Source organism: Oryctolagus cuniculus, chromosome X (assembly GCF_051225735.1).
Source record: "Oryctolagus cuniculus isolate XC-2025 breed Fujian yellow rabbit chromosome X, ASM5122573v1, whole genome shotgun sequence".
NCBI lineage: Eukaryota > Metazoa > Chordata > Mammalia > Lagomorpha > Leporidae > Oryctolagus > Oryctolagus cuniculus.
In genome coordinates, this window is record NC_142888.1 from 4,561,138 (window position 1) to 4,581,611 (window position 20,474).

The window sequence follows — 20,474 nt, forward strand, 5'->3', positions numbered from 1 at the left end:
AGAAATCCTGTTTCCTGTCTCTTTAAAACAAGTATTTATTTTTAAGTTTTATTTATTTATTTGAAAGGCAGAGTGACAGAGAAAGAGGGAGAAACACCAAGAGGTCTTCCTTCCACTGGTTCACTCCCCAAATGCCCACAACGGACAGGGCTGGCCAGGCCAAAACCAGGAGTCAGGAACTCAACTTCATTCTCCCTTGTGGGTAGCAGGAACTCAATTACTTGGGCCAGTACCTGCTGCCTCTCAGGTTCACCAACAGGAAGCTAGATCAAAAGAGGAGGAGGAGGAGGGGCCAGTGCTGTGGCGCAGTGGGTTAATGCCCTGGCCTGAAGCACCCACATCCCATATGGACACCGGTTCTAGTCCCGGCTGCTTCTTTTCCAATCCAGCTCTGTGCTATGGCCTGGGATAGCAGTAGAAGATGGCCCAAGTCCTGGGGCCCCTGCACCCACCTGGGAGACCTGGAAGAAGCTCCCGGCTCCTGGCTTTGGATTGGCTCAGCTCTGGCTGTTGTGACCAATTGGGGAGTGAGCCAGTGGATGGAAGACCCCCCAGCCCCCACCCCCCGTATAACTCCAACTTTCAAATAAATAAATCATAAAAAAAAGTGGAGGAGCCAGAACTCAATCCGAGGCACTTTTTAATATGAGATGCAGGTGTCCCAAGCAGTGGCTTAATAACCATTGTACCTTAATGCCTGCCCTGCAACAAGTATTTAATCATGAAAATTCTAAAACTTAAATCATATGTTTTAGGGCCTAGGGAAGAAAAAATTATTATTTTTATAGGTATGAAAATGGAAATTTCAGGGTACCATGAGAGAGTATTGGCTTAAAGGGTTCTACCTTAAGCCTATACTCAGGGCAATATCTGAACCAAATATAGCTATGGCCCTTCTTTCAGCCTTCAGTAATTTACACCAGTGCTTTCTAATAGAAATATAATATGAGCCATGTACATAATTTAGAATTTCTAGTAGTCACATTTAAAGTAAAAAAGATGAAATTAATTTTAATAATATACTTAATATATAAATATTATAATTTTTAATGCAGTGGAGGATGGCCCAGGTGCTTGGGCCCTGCACCCCATGGGAGACCAGGAAAAGCACCTGGCTCCTGGCTCCTGCCATCGGATCAGCGCGGTGTGCCGGCCGCAGCGCGCCGGCCGCGGCGGCCATTGGAGAGTGAACCAACGGCAAAGGAAGACCTTTCTCTCTCTCTCTCTCTCTCTCTCTCACTGTCCACTCTGCCTGTCAAAAAAAAAAAAGTTATTTTTTTTTGAAAGGCAGAGTTACAGACAGGGAGACACATACACACACAGATCGAGAGAGAGAGAGAGAGAGAGCGAGCTTCCATCTGCTGGTTCATTCCCTCAAATGGCCACGATGGCTGGTTCTGGGTAAGGCTGAAGCCAGGAGCCTGGAACTCCATCTGGGTTTCCCCACATGGATGCAAGGGCCCAAGCACTTGGGCCATCTTCTGCTGCTTTCCCAGGTACGTTAGCAGTGAGCTGGATGGGAAGTAGAACAATCAGGACTCGAACTGGTGCCCATAAGGGATGCTGGCATTGTAGGTGGCAGCTTAACATGCTGTACCACAACATCGGCCACAAAATCTTATCATTTTAATGGGCAATTGTATTAAAATTATTCATGAGATCTTTTACTTTCTTCCTTTATACTGACTTTTTGAAGTCTACTATGAATTTGCACTTTCAGTGCATCTCAGTTCAGATTTCAAGTCCGTAATACCCCATGTGGCTACCATATTGGACAGCACAGTGCTAAGTAATTCTGAAACTTAAAGTTGTGTTACTATCTACTAAATTTGTGTGGTAGTCACATCTCTGCTATATTTTGGGCTATGTACTTGAAATATTTTATAACTGAAAAAAGGGAAAATGACAAGTATATTATAAGAACAACACCCAGGGGAAAAATGAAGTAAACCTATACTTAAAAAGTTATAATCTCGTGAACGCTGTAATTACAGAAGAGTAATGGGATGAATAGTAATAAATAGGAGATAATCCAAGTGCTTTACTGGGGTTTGGAATATGTTTTATAATTAGATTTTACAGAAATGTGCTTGTTGTTCAGAAAATTCTCAAGGCTGTATTTCAAATATTGGAGCCATACTGGGAGGTCTGATTCAGAAGTTCCTCGGGAGCCATTCTGGCTGCCTTGTAAGATCTGAGCCCAGCAACACCTACTTTCCATTTCAGATGGCAGGATGTCCCAACAAACACAAAGCAATACCTCTTCAACAAACTTTGTCTACTTGTTCTCTTTCTTTAAAAAATAATTTATTTATTTATTGGGAAGGCAGAGTTACAGAGAGAAAAGTAGATACAGAGATCTTCCATCTGCTGGTTACCTCCCCAAATGGTTTACAACAGCCAGAGCTGGGCCCAGTTGAAGCCAGGAGCTCTATCTGGGCCTCCCAAATAGGGGAGACACACAGGGGCCCAAGCACTTGGGCCGTCTTTTGCTGTTTTCTCAGGTGCATTAGCAGGGAGCTGGATTAGAAGTGGAGAAGCCAGGACCTAGGACTCGAACCGGCGCCCATATGGGATGCTGGCATCGCAGATAGCAGCTTTCCCATTCTGCTACAACACTAGCCCTGGTTGTTCTCTTTTGCATGCTCTCATGCTCGCTCTCTCCTTTTTTTTTCTTTTCTTTCTTTCTTTTTTTTTAGACTGATTTATTTACTTGAGAGGCAGAGAGAAAAGGACAGATATAAATATAGAGCTCCCATCTGCTGGCTCATTCCCCAAATGTCCACAATGGCCAAGGCTGGGCCAGGTTGACGCCAAGAGCAGGGAACTCAATCTAGGTCTCCTGTGTAGGTGACAGGGACCCAATCACTTGAACCATCACTGTTGTTTCCATGGGTCTTCATTAACATGAAGCCAGGGCCAACAGCCAGAGCCAGGAATACTTACGCAGGCACGCCAGTGTGAGATGCAGGCATCCTAACCACTAGACAAATGCCCTCTGCTTCTCTCCTCTTATTATTATTACTTGCACATGTTTTAGGGCCAAGGCGGTCTCCTTTTGTCCTATCACCTCTTTGGGCTCTATGGACCAAGAATAATCAGAAATGTTTGCAGATGGATAATGTCAGTTACAAAGATGTAAATGTCTTAGGAACCAGTCATTCGTTCAATTACAAATATCTACTGAGGGCTTGTTATGTGGTAGACAAAGCTGTGAATGACTTAGCTGCAGCTTGAAATGCAGCAACCTACATTGTGCTCACGCGCTCCATGTTATAGTTTTCTACACAGCCGCATCTTGCCTCCTGGATTATTACATCTCTTTCTTCTGCTTCCCCCTCGCAGATACTTCATGCTCATTATGTCTTAGAGGTGCTGTTTGAAACCAAGAAAATCCTCATGCAGAAGTCGAATTTCACTCACATAAATACTTCTCCCTCCAAAGAGATAACAATCTGTGGTAAGTTTCAGACTAGAGTTGTCAAATTAATATTTAGGAGCCTCTTGGTCCTAGATCATTTGCCTAACTTGAAAACTGTGTAAATTGGACTGTGTTAAGGGAAAAATGTTAATATAGAATTATCTATCATGATAATACTGTTCCCCATCTTGTCTTTGTTTTGCATACCAGCTGGTAGGAATTAATTATGTGAGAAATTAAAAGAACTCATAGCTTTTTATAAAGGCAGGCAGCATTTTAATATGGAAAACCACCCATGGGTGGAATAAGTGTTCTTTGCCCTCCGTCTAGCTCTCATTATCTTTGTTGCACGTTGCTTTTTCTAGGTGGGTCTCTGCGTGCCACTTACGTGGGGTAGACAAAAGCCCAAGTCAAGCTGGAGAGTAAACTATGTATTGCCCTTGGCTGCTGTTTTAGATTTTTCCAACTGGTCTCTGCAGCCTGTAGAAGAGTGGGAATGTCCCAGAAATCTGTTTCTTGTTCTTCTAAATAACAAGATTTGAGATTCTGTTATCATATAGGTCAGCCTGGCAGGATATTGCTTCCAGAAAGAGTACACATTGAAATTCATCACAGTTGGTGCTCAGCGTGCTTGCAACTGCCTGAGAATGGGGTGCATGGAAGGAACAGCAATTCCCTTACTTCTAATTAAGCCTTCGGGTTACAAAACAGTGATTGTTATTTTCCGAATCAATTTTTAGCCTGTGTTTCTGCTAGGTAGAAGTGGATCTGACAATCTAATTAAACCATTCCCATGCCCAGCATCTGACCGTGGTGAGAGGGATTTGAGGTAGCAAGTGCAGAGCTCATGTCCTAACTGAGGTCTTTGAAGACTCTCTAAAGGTTCAGTTCCAGCACAGCCAGGCCACCCGGTCTCTGACTTGTAGATGATATGCCTTAGCACTGGGGGCCTTACTTTTCATGGAAATAAAGCACTTAGAGTCATAAGGCTCAGGAAACCCTGCCAGCATGTGATCCAGGGCTGGATTTGCCATCATATTAAAGCCAAAATAGAAGGTGTGTTTCCAGTATACCATTACAGACTTAATGTTTGGTGAATGGAATCTGGAAGAAGATATGAATTAACTAGAGGGCAAGGGAATGCTAGCATCCCATAGTGTAAGAACTGAGGGGTTCTTACAGAGATGGGGTTCTTACAGAGATGGTCTAGTAGGAGCCAGTGCTGTGGCGCAGTGGGTTAACGCCCTGGCCTGAAGCGCCGGCATCCCCTGTGGGCGCGGATTCCAGACCTGGCTGCTCCACTTCCGATCCAGCTCTCTGCTATGGCCTGGGAAACCAGTAGAGGATGGTCCACGTCCTTGGGCCCCTGTACCTGTGTGGGAGACCTCAAAGAAGCTCCTGGCTCCTGGCTCCTGACTTCTGATCACTGCAGCTCCTGCTGTTGCGGCCAGCTGGGGAGTGAACCATCGGATGGAAGACTCTCTCTCTCTCTCTGCCTCTCCTCTCTCTGTGTAACTCTTGACTTTCAAATAAATAAATAAATCTTAAAAAAAAAAAGAGAGAGAGAGATGGTCTAGTCTACCCTTTGCTCTTAAGGATGAAATTGAGGCCCTGAGAGGAAAGTGCATTATATGCATTTCTGTGTACTACCCCCACCCCCACCTCCACCCACTAGGCTACTTAATGGCAGTGTCAGAATTAAAAACCAGGTTTTCTGTGCCCCAGTTAGGGGCAACGCTATGTCTGCTGACTCTCACCGTATCCTGTTTGGTTGATATTTCAATTTCCATCATGAGACAAAAACTATGGGTTAGGTTGATTGGACAATTCCATTCATTTAAATATTCCTTCATCTTGGACATTTATTTCCAGAGTTTGTCCACTTAGAAACATTGCGAGAAGGAAAACCAAAGACCAGTATGTTCTCTTAATATAGGAATTATTATTTTTTATCTTTAATGGCCCATTGAACTTGGAAAGTTTGGTCATCATCAAAATTTCAAAAATGTGAAATTTTTTACAATTTATAAAGTTAGAATTGGAGCCATCTTTTCAAAAACCATCTTTTATTTAAGATAGTATTAGGAAAGGGAGAGAAATTGTGTTCAAAATTTACCATTATTTTAATTTCATGATGCATTTTTATATGGACATCTAAATAATGCCTGCATAGTTCTTTCTCTCTCTCTTTCTCTCTCTCTCTCTCTCTCTTTAAGATTTATTTATTTACTTTGAAAGTCAGAGTTAAACAGAGAGAAGGAGAGACAGAGAGAGAGAGGTCTTCCATCCGCTGGTTCACTTTCCAACTGGCCGTAACAGCCGGAGCTGTGCCGATCTGGAGCCAGGAGCCAGGAGCCAGGAGCTTCTTCTGGGCCTCCGATGCGGGTGCAGGGGCCCAAGGACTCGGACCACCTTCTGTTGCTTTCCCAGGTCATAGCAGAGAGCTGGAACAGAAGTGGAGCAGCCAGGACTCGAACCGTCACCCATATGGGATGCTGGCACTGCAGGCAGCGGCTTTACCCACTATGCCACAGCACTGGCCCAACTGCATAGTTCTTAACATGCATGAAATATAGGAAACTTTCTAGTCTACAGCTGTGTTATAAATGATAACCAATTCTGTATTCATGGTTTTGTTTACAGTAGAAATATTTTTGTGTCTATATTCCTATGATACAAGTTTTTAATTTGCTGTCTAATTAGAAATCCTTCTACCTTTATTTCCTTATATTTGGAGTACAACTGTATTAAAATCAATGATATTTAAACATACAATATATTAATGTGAATATTATGCTCTTAATATTATAACTAAATATTATAATTGATATTGCCATATTTTATAACTAAGTTCTGGTGACATGGGGTTTTAATTTTATTGTTCTCAGTATAATTAGTGTCTTCTGTTGCATATATTTGATTAATCTGATTGTGGGACTTTAAGCAAACTGAGGAAGAGTATTCCTAAATTAAATTCTATGGTAATTAAGAATAAAATTTATGAACAGAGCTTATGAAAGACAGATACTTTACCTAGCAATAGTTATCCAAATAAGGCTTTTGAATATTCACATGATCACTGTTACTTTTTAATTAAGGGCTTCATAGATTCATTTGGTTTCCCTTAGTTGGCTTTCTTTTTTATTTCCTGTAACTGTCATCAAAAGAATGTCAACCATATACTTACAATTTTTAAATTTCAGATGCTACTGCTGGAGCTTGTTCTTTAAAATATAGCTTTAAACAGCTACGCATTTAGTGATTAACTGTGTTTATTGAGTGCCTACTGTGCACCAGCTACTACAGGAGGCTCTTGTGGGTTTAATGCTGACTAAGATGGATACTGTTACTGCTCCCCTGGGGATTACACTGTACGCAGCAGGACTAATTGCTCCCAGCTGGAGTTTGAAGCCACATAAAGTTGGGTTTGAATACCAGCTCTGATAGTTGCTAGCTGGGTAGCTGCCTAAACCTAACTATTCCGTGCCTCACTTGTAAAATGAGAATGGTGAAAAGAATACCTATCTCACAGCATGTATTGCACAAGGTAATTCATGTAAAACCCTCAGCTCAGTGCTTGGCCCAGAGTCAGCGAAACCCCATGTAAACGGCTAGAGTGAACAGGTATTTGTGCTACTGGATACTGTGCTCTGAGAGGAGGTAAGAAAAGAGTGCTATGCAAACAAATTGCCTTTAAAAAAAGAAAAGAAAGGATAAAATAGATCTTCTATCAGCTGATAAACTTCTCAAATGCCTGTAACAGCTGGGGCTGGACCATGGGGAAGCCAGGAACTGAGAATTCAATCCAGGTCTCCCACACAGGTGGCAGGGACCCAAGTACTTGAGCCGTCACCACTGCCTCCTAGGCTGCATGTTAGTAGGAAGCTGACATCAGAAACAGAACTAGGCGCTCTGGTGTGCGATAGGAGCATCTTAACTGCTGTGCCAAATGGCCACCCTGCAAATTACCTTTGAATTAACATCATCATAGGATAAAAATCTAATGTCCTGAGAACACTTGAAGTATATCAGCAGTGTTTCAGTTTAACGATTTTATAAGACAATGGGGAAGGCAGCATTGTGGCATAGTGAGTTAAGCCCCCCACCTGTGACACTGGCATCCCATATGGACATTGATTCAAGTCTTGGCTGCTCCACTTCTGACCCAGCGCCCTGCTGATGTGCCTGGGAAAGCAGTGGAAGATGGCCCAAGTGCGTTGAGCTCCTGCACCCATATGGGAGACCCGGAAGAGGCTCCTGGCTCCTGGGTTTGGCTTGGCCCGGCCTTGGGCCATTGCAGCAATTTGGTGAATGAACCAGCAGATGAAAATTTTCTCTCTCTCTCTCTCAAATAAAATAAATAAATCTTAAAAAAAAAATAAGACAGTGGGCATTGTGCCTTGTTTCCTACTGATTGTGATTGTTCATTTGCATTCTAGGTGATTTGCATGGGAAACTTGATGACCTTTTTATGATCTTCTATAAGGTAAATGATTATTTTGTCACGTTTCTATGTTCAGGTTAGGAGGGTTGTCCTAGGGCAGACAATAATATTAGTTTTGTTAGATATATGGACAGATATAAATGTAATAGTTTTTATCCAAGAATCTAAAAGATTTGTCAATTTAAATACATAGCTCATACATTTTTTAAAAATTTAACTTGGGTCTTTGTTCAACATTATTACTATCTGTACATCCATTAGGACTTTCACTTGATTGCATTTATTGTTCTTGTTATGACGTAAATGTCTAGATGCTACAATATGAAGAGGAAGCAGTTCTATTTTATTTTGGTTTTATTTAGAATTGAGCATGTCACATGCCAATCTTCTCTTGCAGTGCACAGTTGTACAGTTTAGAGAATGGGTATTATATAATGCAGCACCCAACTTCTTTCTAAATGTTCAGAAGTTCACTCCTGCGATTGACAATTACAGTCTGAGGGAGGAGGAGAGGGGCAGGGGGTGTGGAGACCAGTAACAAATGTAATTCTTTCACTAGAGGTTTTGGGAAGGATATAAAAGGGAAAGAAGTTGAATAAATAAAATTCAGAAAGTAGTCACTTAAAGTCCAAGGCATTTAAAAAATGTCTTGAGCGGAGGTTGAAGATATTAAAGTGTGGTCATGGATGGGACTCTGGAGTAGACAGATGAGGAAAGAGTATCTTGATGAGTTTCATTAATTCTGTCCACAAAACTATAGGGAGCATATAAAACTGGAAGTCACTAATGTAAGAATGAACAGGAGGAGGTAGGTGGTAAGAAGCACTATATAAGGAACCAAAGGTAAAATATAGCATTCAGATGGAGCAAGGAATATTTTGAGAGCTAACCAATAAGAGTGTTGAGGAAGTAGATTGTGAGGTCAGTGATGAAAGAGTAGGGGACTGTTCTGTTCAGGATAGATTTGAGCAGAGGGAGAGGAGCCGGTGTTTAGGAAACAGGAGTATGCAGGAACCATGAATTAGAATTTTGGCAAGCTTGAGTGAGAAAAAGGTAAAACACATCTTAGACCCGGATTGAACCAAACACACCAGAATCATGAAATTGCCTGTTTTAAAGGGGGAAAGTGAGGGATAAGCCATTGATAGTAGCAAGATTGCTCTTTAAGAAACTGAAAAGAGATCTAATGTGCAACAGGAGGATGATAGTTAATAAAACTGTACTGTGGATGGGACTCATGAGAAACGAGTAGATTGTAGCTGCTCTTACCACAAAAACAAGCAGAGCTGGGTAAGCATGTGAGATGAGGGATACATTCACCTGCTTCGCTACAGGAACCTTTTTACTATCTACAGCTATCCCATAACATCATGGAGTATACCTTACATATACACAGTAGAGTTGATTTAGAAGAAGAAGAAAATAACAACTACTGTCAAGTAGCGGGAGGGAAGAGCTGATCAATAATATTATTTGTTAGTGTTTTTTACAATGGAACAGCAAAACGCCCTGACTATGTATTATTATTTTAAAGGAATTTGTGAGGACAGAATAAAGACCTGCTTTTCCCTTATTAAAAGCATTTTTTAAGCAAACTGAAAAGAAGGTGTGGTTAATGGGGTCTGAGAAGGGAGAGTGACAAGGGGAGCTTGTGCTGATGGCACTGGGTCACTTAGCTTATGGCAAATGAATGTCCGGAGACCGAGGCAGTGCACTGAAAGGGCAGCACGTGGGGATGTCTGAGGAAGCTCCAGCCCTATGACGGTGTCTAACTTGAAAGGTCAGTGCTTTGTCCTTTTCTGTTTCTTTTTTTTATCTGCAGTTTAAATGCAGAATGATGATAGATTACACAAATGCACTGCAGTCTAAAACATGAATACAAATTGTTCTGGAAACAGCACTTCTATATGAATACAAATGACAGTGATACTCCATCTATCCACATCTGAAATGTTATTCTACTTTACTTATCCTCTTTTATCTCTCATATGATCCCAAACTCAGGGTTGTATAAGGGTCTTTGAGCTCTTGAAATATTTGTCATAGACATCTGCTTTGTTAAGTAGCCACTAAGGTACCACTTGCGACACCAGCATCACACACTGGATTTCTGGTTTGAGTCCCAGTTGCTCCACTTCTGATCCTGCTTCCTGCTAATGTGCCTGAGAAGGCAACAGATGATGATCCAAGTGCTTGGGACTCTGACACCCATATGGGAGACCTGGATTGAGTTCTGGGCTGCTGGCTTCAGCCTGGCCCAGCCCTGGCTCAGCCCTGTCTGTTGTAGCCATTTGTGGAATGAACCAGCAGAAGGAAGATCTCTCTGTGTATCTTTCTTTCTCTATCTGTGTCTCTGTCTTTCAAAAATAAGTAAATCTTTTTAAAAATGAAATATTTGTCATAAATCCATTTAACTTTACTCACAGAATGGGCTGTAGACCCTTTTCAAAGATTAGTGAAGATATGTCAGGAAAACCTGTCACACACAGAGTTGGATGTCTACCTACCCATCCCACAGCAGACTGGAGAGTAGGAAGGGGAATAGCAAAAGTCGGATATAATGACAAAGACACAAAGTAAAAGCTCTTCCTGACAGTAAGGAAATATGGAGCTACAAAAATGACATAGAAAACAAAGTAGTAATATTCAGTGATCTGGGGCTGGGTAGTACGTGGAAGAGAGCTCTAAACTTCTCAGAAGTACCTGAGGGGCTGTTTAGATTGATAAGACTGCATAGGCAAGAAAGTCTCAAGTTGTATAGTGTATGTATACTCTGTTAAATAGTAAAGGGAACAAATGGTACATTCTAGAAAATCTCAACCACAATGTATAAAGTAATTTGCAAAGGGATTTTAGTTTAAAGGAGTAAGTTTCAATGATCTGGAAAATTCTTTTAAACAATGCCTGCAGGAAAAGTGAGAATCGTATTTGGGTGTTAGATGTAGTAAGAAGAGAGAACATGACAAAATAGAAAGATTAGTTGAGAGAAGAGTGATGGACCAGGAAATCAGATGAGGAAAACAGGAAAAGAATATTTCAAATGAAGAGAGGGATAGGGACTGATGGGTTTCTCTTTTTGGTGTCAGATACAAAGGTTGCTTACTCAAGGGTTACAGTAGATACATAAGCATGACCTAAGTAATCATTCTAGGAAGTGGTAGAATTTCTGTGATGATCTCTGACTTTCCTTGCAATACTTTGGACTCATTCAAAGTGTTAAGAGCTTATTGAATCCCAGTTGCATGTAATACCTGACTCTGGTTCATTGACAGGAGCCATGAGATTGAGTCCAATCCACGTGAGCAACAAGCTTCCAAGCTTATGTTTAGAAGTAAATAGTGTCCATGTTTCAACATCTTTATTTTGTTATTGTTTTAAGGGAAGCAACACTTGAATTATGGGGAATAGTTTGGCAAACTACCTCTTGTTGGGAGATTTTTGGAGCAATAAATTACCAAAGTTTACATTATACTATGATTAACTGATTCCTCATCATCAACCCAAAAGAGAAATCAGAAAAACGCCAGGCTTTGAATTAGGGGAAATTTTAGTAGCTCTTTTTGTTTTTTAAGATACTTTCTTCCTCACTGGTTCTTTCACACAGTGCAGCACGGATACGGCTATACAGATGGGGCATAGCCTGAGAGGAAGTTATAATATAAGACCACTGAGATGCCTCATGAAATTATTCTTTTCATTGAAGTGGCTGGTTTGGTTCAAGACTTCTCTTGTTGTGACCATCATATGCAAAAGTGAATCTTTCCTTAACCAATTCATTCAAATAAATTTTTATCTGATCCGATTAGTATTCAAGGCATCATTTAAAAACTATAGGAACATAGAAGCATGAATGCAAAATTCCTTTATTTTTCATATATTTATTAAACACCTATTATGAATGAGGTACTTTGCCAAGGCCTAGTGGGTACAGTATGACTAAGATACAGTTAAGTGGGGAAGGTTGGTTAACAAAAAGACAAGATGATTCACGGTAGGATGTGTTATGGCGGGGTTAAGTATGGAGCTCCAAGGGAGCACACTGGTGTGCTGCACTGAACGACAGGGTTCATACTTATGATTGTTTTGAGATGTTAGTCTCTTTAATATTTGCTTTTCCTTAAAAATTGCATCATTTGGCACCTTAATATGAAGCAAGACATTTGCAGCTCACAGTCCCATCTGGGATTGAAAAGGATTCTTCCTCCCTGGATACTACATTCTTAACCATGACAGATCTTTGTTAAAAGGACATCTCAACTCTACGTGGCTTCAAATATAATTTTATCTTCAAGTAAAGTAATTTACATATCATTAGTTAGGTTAGATTTTCAGATTTTATTTTCTGAGAAGGTTAATTTTCATCAGCCACTTTTGCTTAATTAGACCAATTCTAAATCCTTCATTCAGTGCTCTAGCCTTTCTGAAATGACAAGATATTTTCCCTCATTGAATGGAAAGCTTGAAATCTTAGATCAAGTACTGGCAGATTAGTTTTTTAAATTGATGCCATGAATGGTGACCTCCTGTAGCTGAAAAAGAAAAGTACATGGACAGAGAGAAGCTAATTAACTCTAACCTGGTGGGCCCCATACTGATGCTGTCCAGTGGAAGCCATATTGCTTGTTTTCTGTTTCTTTCTATCTTCTGCACCATCTCCCACCATAAAGGCCCATAATTTTCCAGTTTCAAAGGTAATCAAACATTTTCTGTATTCTCTATCACTGATGTGTTTCACTCAGGCACATTGATCAATTCTTTTACTTTTGAGGTCAAGGTCAAGGAGAGAGAGAGAGAATGAATGAATATGAATGTTCAATCCATTGCTTCACTCCACAAATGGCTGCAATGACTGGGACTGGGCCAAGCCAAAGACAGGAGCTCGGAGTTCCATTTAGGTCTCTCACATGGGTGCAGGGACCCCGCACTTGGGCCATCTTCTTATGCCTTCCCAGTTGCATTAGCAGGGAGCTGGATTGGAAGTGGGGCAGCCAGGACTCTGGGATGCTGGTGTCATAGGCATAGGCTATGGCTTAACACTCTGCGCCACACCAGTTCCCTTAATGTTCTTGATGTGTTAAGACCAAATCTTACTTTTATTCAGACTATTCAGAGTAAAATGACTAACCTTGAACCTACAGAGTAGATCTTCACATCCAGATAGTCTTGCCTTCTTTGAAGTAGTTGCATTGAGAGGCTTAACAGTTAGAGGAGTTCCGTTAGTGTTCTGACTCCTTTTATTTTTTATTTTTTATCTTTTATTTAATGAATATAAATTTCCAAAGTACGACTCATGGGTTACAATGGCTTTCCCCCCCATACCGTCCCTCCCACCCACAACCCTCCCCTTTCCCACTCCCTCTCCCTTTCCATTCACATCAAGATTCATTTTCGATTATCTTAATATACAGAAGATCAGCTTAGTATACCTTAAGTAAGGATTTCAACAGTTTGTTCCCACACAGAAACATAAAGTGAAAAATAATAGATGATTTTTTTAAATGATGATGAAATCAGATCAGACCTATTGTCATGTTTAATCCCAGTGAGAGTCTGACTCCTTTTAAATCATTTTTAGAGACCATGACATAGTTTGTTGCATGAACTTCATTAGCACAAAGCTTAGTCTTTTAAAGATGTGTGGTTTTTCAAAAAGGTTAAAATTCCTTGGCTGACAAGTGTACTGTATGAAGTGTATGGCTTGGCTGACCATGACTGGTTCTGGCTTAAAATGAAATTTAAAGAAATTTGTTATTCTTTGTTCATAGTGGAGGTGAAAGAAGACAGGTAGCAAAGAATCCACCTACAGCAAAGTCTGGTTTAACTGGAGAAGTTTTAATATAAGAAAATCTGTCATCACAGTGGAAAACACATTTACTATCCAAACATAGTAAATATCATTTTTAGACCATTGAAAGCTCTCCTCACTTTTGAAATTAAGGTTATGCAGCTTCTGGCAACGAGTTGGAGAGATTTCCATCTTTCTCTATCGTTCAGAGTAATTTAAATCAGTGGGCCTCAAACTGAAATTTGACTATACATTGTCATCATCCAGGTGATTCTAATGTGCTGCCATGGATGGGAATCATGGGTTTAAATAACATTAAAAATGATTTGCTCTTGAAAATGGAGATAGAGCTCTGCTATAAAGCCACATGAGGCCAATGCACTTTTCACGTTTTCTACTTCTTTTGAATCAGTTTTGTAATTTATAATTTTCAAGGAGATCACTCATTCCTCTAAGATATTAAAAATACATTGCCATATGGAAAGCCAAGACACTCTGGCAAAAAGATCTCTGTGAGTGAGATCCCAGTGGAAAGAACAGGTCTTCAAAGAGGGAGGTGCCTTTCTCTGAAGGGAGGAGAGAACCTCCACTTTGACTATGACCGTGTCTAAACAAGATAAGAGTCGGAGAACTCAAGGGGCTTCCATAGCCTTGGAAACTCATAACGGGTGCATAGGGAGATTACTGATGCCATAAACAGGAGTGTCAATTGGTAAAGTCAACAACAGGAGTCACTGTGCACTTACTCCTCATGTAGGATCTCTGTCCTTAACGTGCTGTACACTGAGGCTTAATGCTATAACGAGTACTCAAACAGTATATTTCACTTTGTGTTTCTATGGGGGTGCAAACGACTGAAATCTTTACTTAATGTACACTAAACTGATCTTCTGTAAAAAAAAAAAAAAAGAAAGAAAGAAATTATCAATTCCCAACTTGACTCTCACTGGGATTAAACATGACAATAGGTCTGATCTGATTTCATCATCATTTAAAAAAAATCATCTATTATTTTTCACTTTATGTTTCTGTGTGGGAGCAAACTGTTGAAATCCTTACTTAAGGTATACTAAGCTGATCTTCTGTATATTAAGATAATCGAAAATGAATCTTGATGTGAATGGAAAGGGAGAGGGAGTGGGAAAGGGGAGGGTTGTGGGTGGGAGGGACGGTATGGGGGGGAAGCCATTGTAACACATGAGTCGTACTTTGGAAATTTATATTCATTAAATAAAAGATTAAAAAAAAAAAAAGAAAAAAAAATACATTGCCATAGATGTTGGTATCTTTTATGTATATTTAGAGAATTCTTTTATTTACTTCTTTGAATCTTTATGTCTTCTAAAAATCTTTAATCATATTTTTAAAAGATTTATTCATTTATTTGAGAAGCAGAGTTACAGACAGAGAGGGAGAGACAGAGAGAAAGATCTTCCATCTGCTGGTTCATTCCCTGAATGGCCACAATGGATGGAGCTGGGTTGCTCCGAAGCCAGGAGCTTCCTCTGGGTCTCCCGTATGGATGCAGGTGCCCAAGTACTTGGGCCATTTTCCACTGCCTTCCCAGAGCATTAGCAGACATCTGCATCAGAAGAAGAGCAGCCCAGATACAAACCGGCACCCATATGGGATGCTGGCATCGCAGGCAGAGGCTTAACCTACTGTGCCATAGCACTGGCCCCAATCTTAAGTTTTCTCATTCTTTTTTCACTTAATTCTCAGTCAGGCTCATGACAGGTCTATCAATTTTATTGCTTCTTTCAAAGAGTCAATCTTTGGATTTATATATCTTTTTTATTTCCATAATATCAGCTTTTATCTTTATTTCATTGTTCTCTTTCTAATTTCTTCAGATGAATGCAATCTTTCATGTTCATCATTTAAGGCTGTCCATCTTTTCTAATTTTAGTTCTAACTGAACTTCCTATGGAACTTTTAATTTTGCTTTTAATTTTCTCATTGATCCAATGCTTATTAATACTATAAAGGTTAGCTTTCAAGGATTTTAATTCAAAGAGCTAAATTTTTTTCTAATTACATTTTTTATTATTTATTCAAGTTTTATTGGATTATGATATGAAAATTTATCCTATGAAATGTTTCTTGTTTTTAATTTTTTAATGATTGCTTTGGAGTCCAGTATAAGATTGCTTACTTAAAGGTTCTGTGGACACAAGAAAAATTAAATGGATTCTCTATTTGTGGTAAACAAACTTCTTCATATGTGCATCAAATCAGCATTATTGATTGCATAGTTTTTCCATATATTTTCTATTCCATGTATTTTTAAAGATTTTATTTGTTACAACGTACTGGTCCAGCGGGTTAAGCCTCCACTTGCAATGCCAGCATCCCATGTTGGAGTGCTGGTTCAAGTCCTAGCTGCTCTGCTTCCAATCCAGCTTTCTGCTAATGTGCCTGGGAAGACAGTAGAAGGTGGTCCAGGAACTTGGGCCTCTGCCAGCCATGTGGGAAACCCAGATGGAGTTGCTGACTCCTGGCTTCCACCTTGCCCAATCCCAGCTATTGCAGGCATTTGGGGAGGGAATACATGTGTTTACTTATTTGAAAGGCAGAGTGACACACACACTGGTTCAACCTTCCCCCAACACACACACAATGCCCATAGCAACTGGGGCTGGGCCAGGCCTAAGTCAGGAGCCTGGAGCTCCATCTAGGTCTTCCATGTGGGTGGTAGGAACCCAGTGATAGTAGTCGAGCTCTCTAATGCCTCCCAGGTACATTAACAGGAATCTGGATGGGAAGTAGAGCAGCTGGAACTTGAACTAGGCATTCCTATATGGGTTGCAGGCATCCCAGGCAGTGGCTTAATCTGCTGTACCACAATGCCTGCCCTATTCTATGCTTCAATATGTGTATAATACATTACCCTAATACTTAGTAGCTTAAAACTACAAACTTTAGTGTCTCACATTTTCTGTGCATAAGAAATTTGAGTGCAGCTTAGTTGGGGGTTCCTGAATCAGGATCTCTCATAGGGTGGCATTCAAACTATGGGCCAGGGCTACAAGTTATCTGAAAGTTTTACTGGGGCTGGAGAATCCTTTTCCATGATGGATAACTGGCATGGCTATAGGCATAGCATTTTAATTCCTCACTGGCTGTTAGCAGAATAGCCATGCAGATCTCTCTACCAGCTACCTGAGTTTTCTCATGACATAGGTGGGCTTTCTCCAAAGAATGAACTAGGAGAGAAAACAGGCAGGAAGCTACAGTATCTTTTATGACATAATCTCTAAAGTTGCACATCATCAATTCTGCCTTTTGTTTATTCATTAGAAACAAATTATTAAGTAGAGCCCATACTCAAGGGGAGACAAATTAGGCTTTACCTTTGAAAGGGAGTATAAAATAATATATGGACTTTTTTTTATTTATTTGAAAAGTAGAGAGAGAGAGCGTGAGAGAGTGAGAGCTTTTACCTGCTAGTTCACTCTACAGATGCCTGCAACATCCAAGGCTGGGCCAGGCTAAAGTCAGGAGCCAGGAACTCCATCTGGGTCTCCAACATGGGTGCTAGGGACCCAAATACTTGAGCCATTATCTGCTGCCTCCCAGGGTGTGCATTAACAGGAAGCTGAATCAGAAGTACTGGTGGGACCGAAACCCATGAACTGTGGACAGGATTTAAGACCAATAAGCCAATCTGAATAATTCACTGTTTGTATTTTTTTAAACAATTTCTTCCTGCATTAATAGTACTTAAATATATGGAGCAAAAACTTGTTCTTTTGTTTATTGACTACCACCTCATGAATTATGTCTTCTTCATAAAGTACATTTTATTAGCGTATAATGTTGTTTTGTAATCTTGTTGAACACTTTAATCTTAAATTCTGCTTTGGTATTAATATTTCCATTCATGCTTTCTCTTTGTTGTGTTTACCTTGTTTTCAACCTCTTCTTATGTACTTGTTTCATGTTTATATCTCACAATTAATACTTGTATAACCCTAAATTTTTTTAAGATTATTACTTATGGGCCGGCACCGTGGCTCAATAGGCTAATCCTCCACCTAGCGGCACCGGCACACTGGGTTCTAGTCCCGGTCGGGGCGCCGGATTCTGTCCCGGTTGCCCCTCTTCCAGGCCAGCTCTCTGCTGTGGCCCGGGAGTGCAGTGGAGGATGGCCCAAGTGCTTGGGCCCTGCACCCCATGGGAGACCAGGAGAAGCACCTGGCTCCTGCCTTCGGATCAGCACGGTGAGCCAGCTGCAGCGCGCCGGCTGCGGCGGCCATTGGAGGGTGAACCAAAGGCAAAAGGAAGACCTTTCTCTCTGTCTCTCTCACTGTCCACTCTGCCTGTCAAAAAAAAAAAAAAAGATTATTATTTATTCAAAAGTCAGAGTTACACAGAGAGAGGAGAGGCAGAGAGAGAGAGAGAGGTCTTCCATCTGATGGTTCACTCCCCAAATGGCTGCAATGGCCAGAGCTGCTCCAATCTGAAGCCAGGAACCGGGAGCTTCTTCTGGGTCTCCCACGTGAGTGCAGGGACCCAAGGACTTGGGCCATCTTCTACTGCTTTCCCAGGCCATAGCAGAGAGCTGGATCGGAAGTGGAGCAGCCGGGTCTCGAACTGGTGTCCACATGGGATGCCGGCACCTCAGGCCAGGGCGTTAACCTGCTGCGCCACAGCACGGACCCCAGTATACCCCTAAATTTTAACACAGACTGATGTTTTAGTAGCAGAATTTAACCCATTCACATTCAGTACTTGAGATGTATTTGACAATTTCCTTTCTGTTCTGTTTTACTATTTCTTTTACCTTGTTTCACCCATTTTCTTTTTGTTGTTTTGGTGGTATTATTCTTTTATTTTATTTTTATTTGAAGTTTCTACTCTGCTTATCCATTCACTAGTGGTTACCTTCCCATTGCTAACATTCCTAATAAATATTGTGTATGTATACATCTCTTAAATTGATACAACTTCATTCTCCCACCATGATCCTCTTTCTCCCAGTAAGTTGATTGTTTTCACACCTTCCATCTCCCACATGCAGATGAGACTCATAGAGCATTTTAGTTTTCTCCCCTCACCTCACTTGCAAACCCTTGCTTGGCTTATGACATATTCTTTAATCTTAGAAATCATTAGGTTGAGCCGGCGCCGTGGCTCGATAGGCTAATCCTCCACCTTGCGGCGCCGGCACACCGGGTTCTAGTCCCGGTTGGGGCGCCGGATTCTGTCCCGGTTGCCCCTCTTCCAGGCCAGCTCTCTGCTATGGCCAGGGAGTGCAGTGGAGGATGGCCCAGGTGCTTGGGCCCTGCACCCCATGGGAGACCAGGAAAAGCACCTGGATCCTGGCTCCTGCCATCGGATCAGCGCGGTGCGCCGGCTGCAGCGGCGGCCATTGGAGGGTGAACCAAGGGCAAAAGGAAGACCTTTCTCTCTGTCTCTCTCTCTCACTGTCCACTCTGCCTGTCAAAAATTAAAAAAAAAAAAAAAGAAATCATTAGGTTTTCCTTTATAATGTCTCTTCTATTTCTAGAATACTTGCTTAGTACTTAAATGCAAGTTCCAGGTTATCACACTGATTTATATTTAATTATACATTTCATGGTTCATTTTTCACATCTGTATTCTTTCCTCCTGGTCGTTCCCTAGCCTGAGGACTTTTCACTGTTACAATTGCTATTTGATTATTTTCTTGAGTGTTTTGTCTATGGGGCATGCACGTGCTATTCTCTGAATGCAAACTTCTTGAATGCTCAGACTTTGTATCATTTACTTCTGTGGTCCTAGCTCCAAAAACTGTACCTGATATATAACAAGCAATCTGTATAGGTCCATTGTTTTTTGTAATATTAGATCCCTATATAATTTCATGTGTCTTCATTCACTCTGAAGAACATTCATTTTGTTATTGACATTTGTTCCCTTACATGTTGGCAAACATTTTTCTATCACCTTGAGATAGTAATGATGTCTTGGTTAATACAGAATTCTTGTTTCATATCCTTATTCTGCCATCTCCTCCCTCCCCCTTCCACAGAGAAGAAGTCTCACAGCAGGCTGATTCTTTCCCTTTGTAATTTCTGTCTGGCCTCTTTTGAGACTTTTTTTTTTTAAACCAAGTAATAGTGAACCTCCCCCTCCCATTAGTTAGTTGTGTATAGGTAGGGGTCGTTATCTCTTTCCAACTTGGGACTGAAGTCTCTTTCTAAACATAGCAAATTCCCTCTCAAATTTTTGCAATGATTCCCTCTTTTCATCTGTTCCCTTTTCCTGATTCTGGTTGAAGTCTAGTCTTGTGCTCATTCTTTGTGATTTCTATCATTTTGCTTTTTGCTGCTGGTGAGAGCTTTTTCCTCCACTTCTCTTTCAGATCAGTAGTGTATTTCCCAACTATTCTTTCTTTTAGTTAGCCTTAATTCATTGATATTTTAAATTTGAATGTCACATTTTTAGTGCGAAGAATTAATAGCTTTTTGTTCTTTATTTTATGCATGTTTTCCTGTTGTTTTAAAAATAAAGTTGTCCTTTGTCTCCTCCAGCAGTCCTGTTTCATTAGGGGCCATCTGGCCCAGTAGATCTGATTGATCTGTCTCTCTCTGGCTGCTGGATCCTCTTAAGTGCTAGCTTATTTCTGTTTTCTATTTTCTGCTTAAGCTAGGGTAAGCCTCTCCAGAGGTGGAGGCATGACAGTTTCTACTCCAGTATCAAGAAGAGGAAAGGAAGTCTCTATGTTCCTAGGTGCCTGTTGTTATTTTTCAATTTATTTGAGAGCAGAGAGAAAGAAATAGCTCCCATCCACTGATTCACTCCTTAATACCTGCAAAGGCCAGGGGGCCCAAACTTGG

At 40.8% G+C, this 20,474-nt stretch overlaps 1 protein-coding gene across 6 annotated transcripts in view; it reads left to right on the forward strand.

Moving 5' to 3' along the window:
• PPEF1 (protein phosphatase with EF-hand domain 1) overlaps nucleotides 1-20,474 on the forward strand; it is a 140,664-nt gene that overhangs the window by 77,573 nt on the left and 42,617 nt on the right. For all 6 annotated transcript variants that reach the window (XM_008272402.5, XM_070067279.2, XM_051826965.3 and 3 more), the window contains 2 exons: nucleotides 3,346-3,460; nucleotides 7,861-7,907. In XM_008272402.5, the coding sequence (XP_008270624.1) occupies nucleotides 3,346-3,460; nucleotides 7,861-7,907 (162 nt within the window). The remainder of the gene's footprint in view (nucleotides 1-3,345; nucleotides 3,461-7,860; nucleotides 7,908-20,474) is intronic.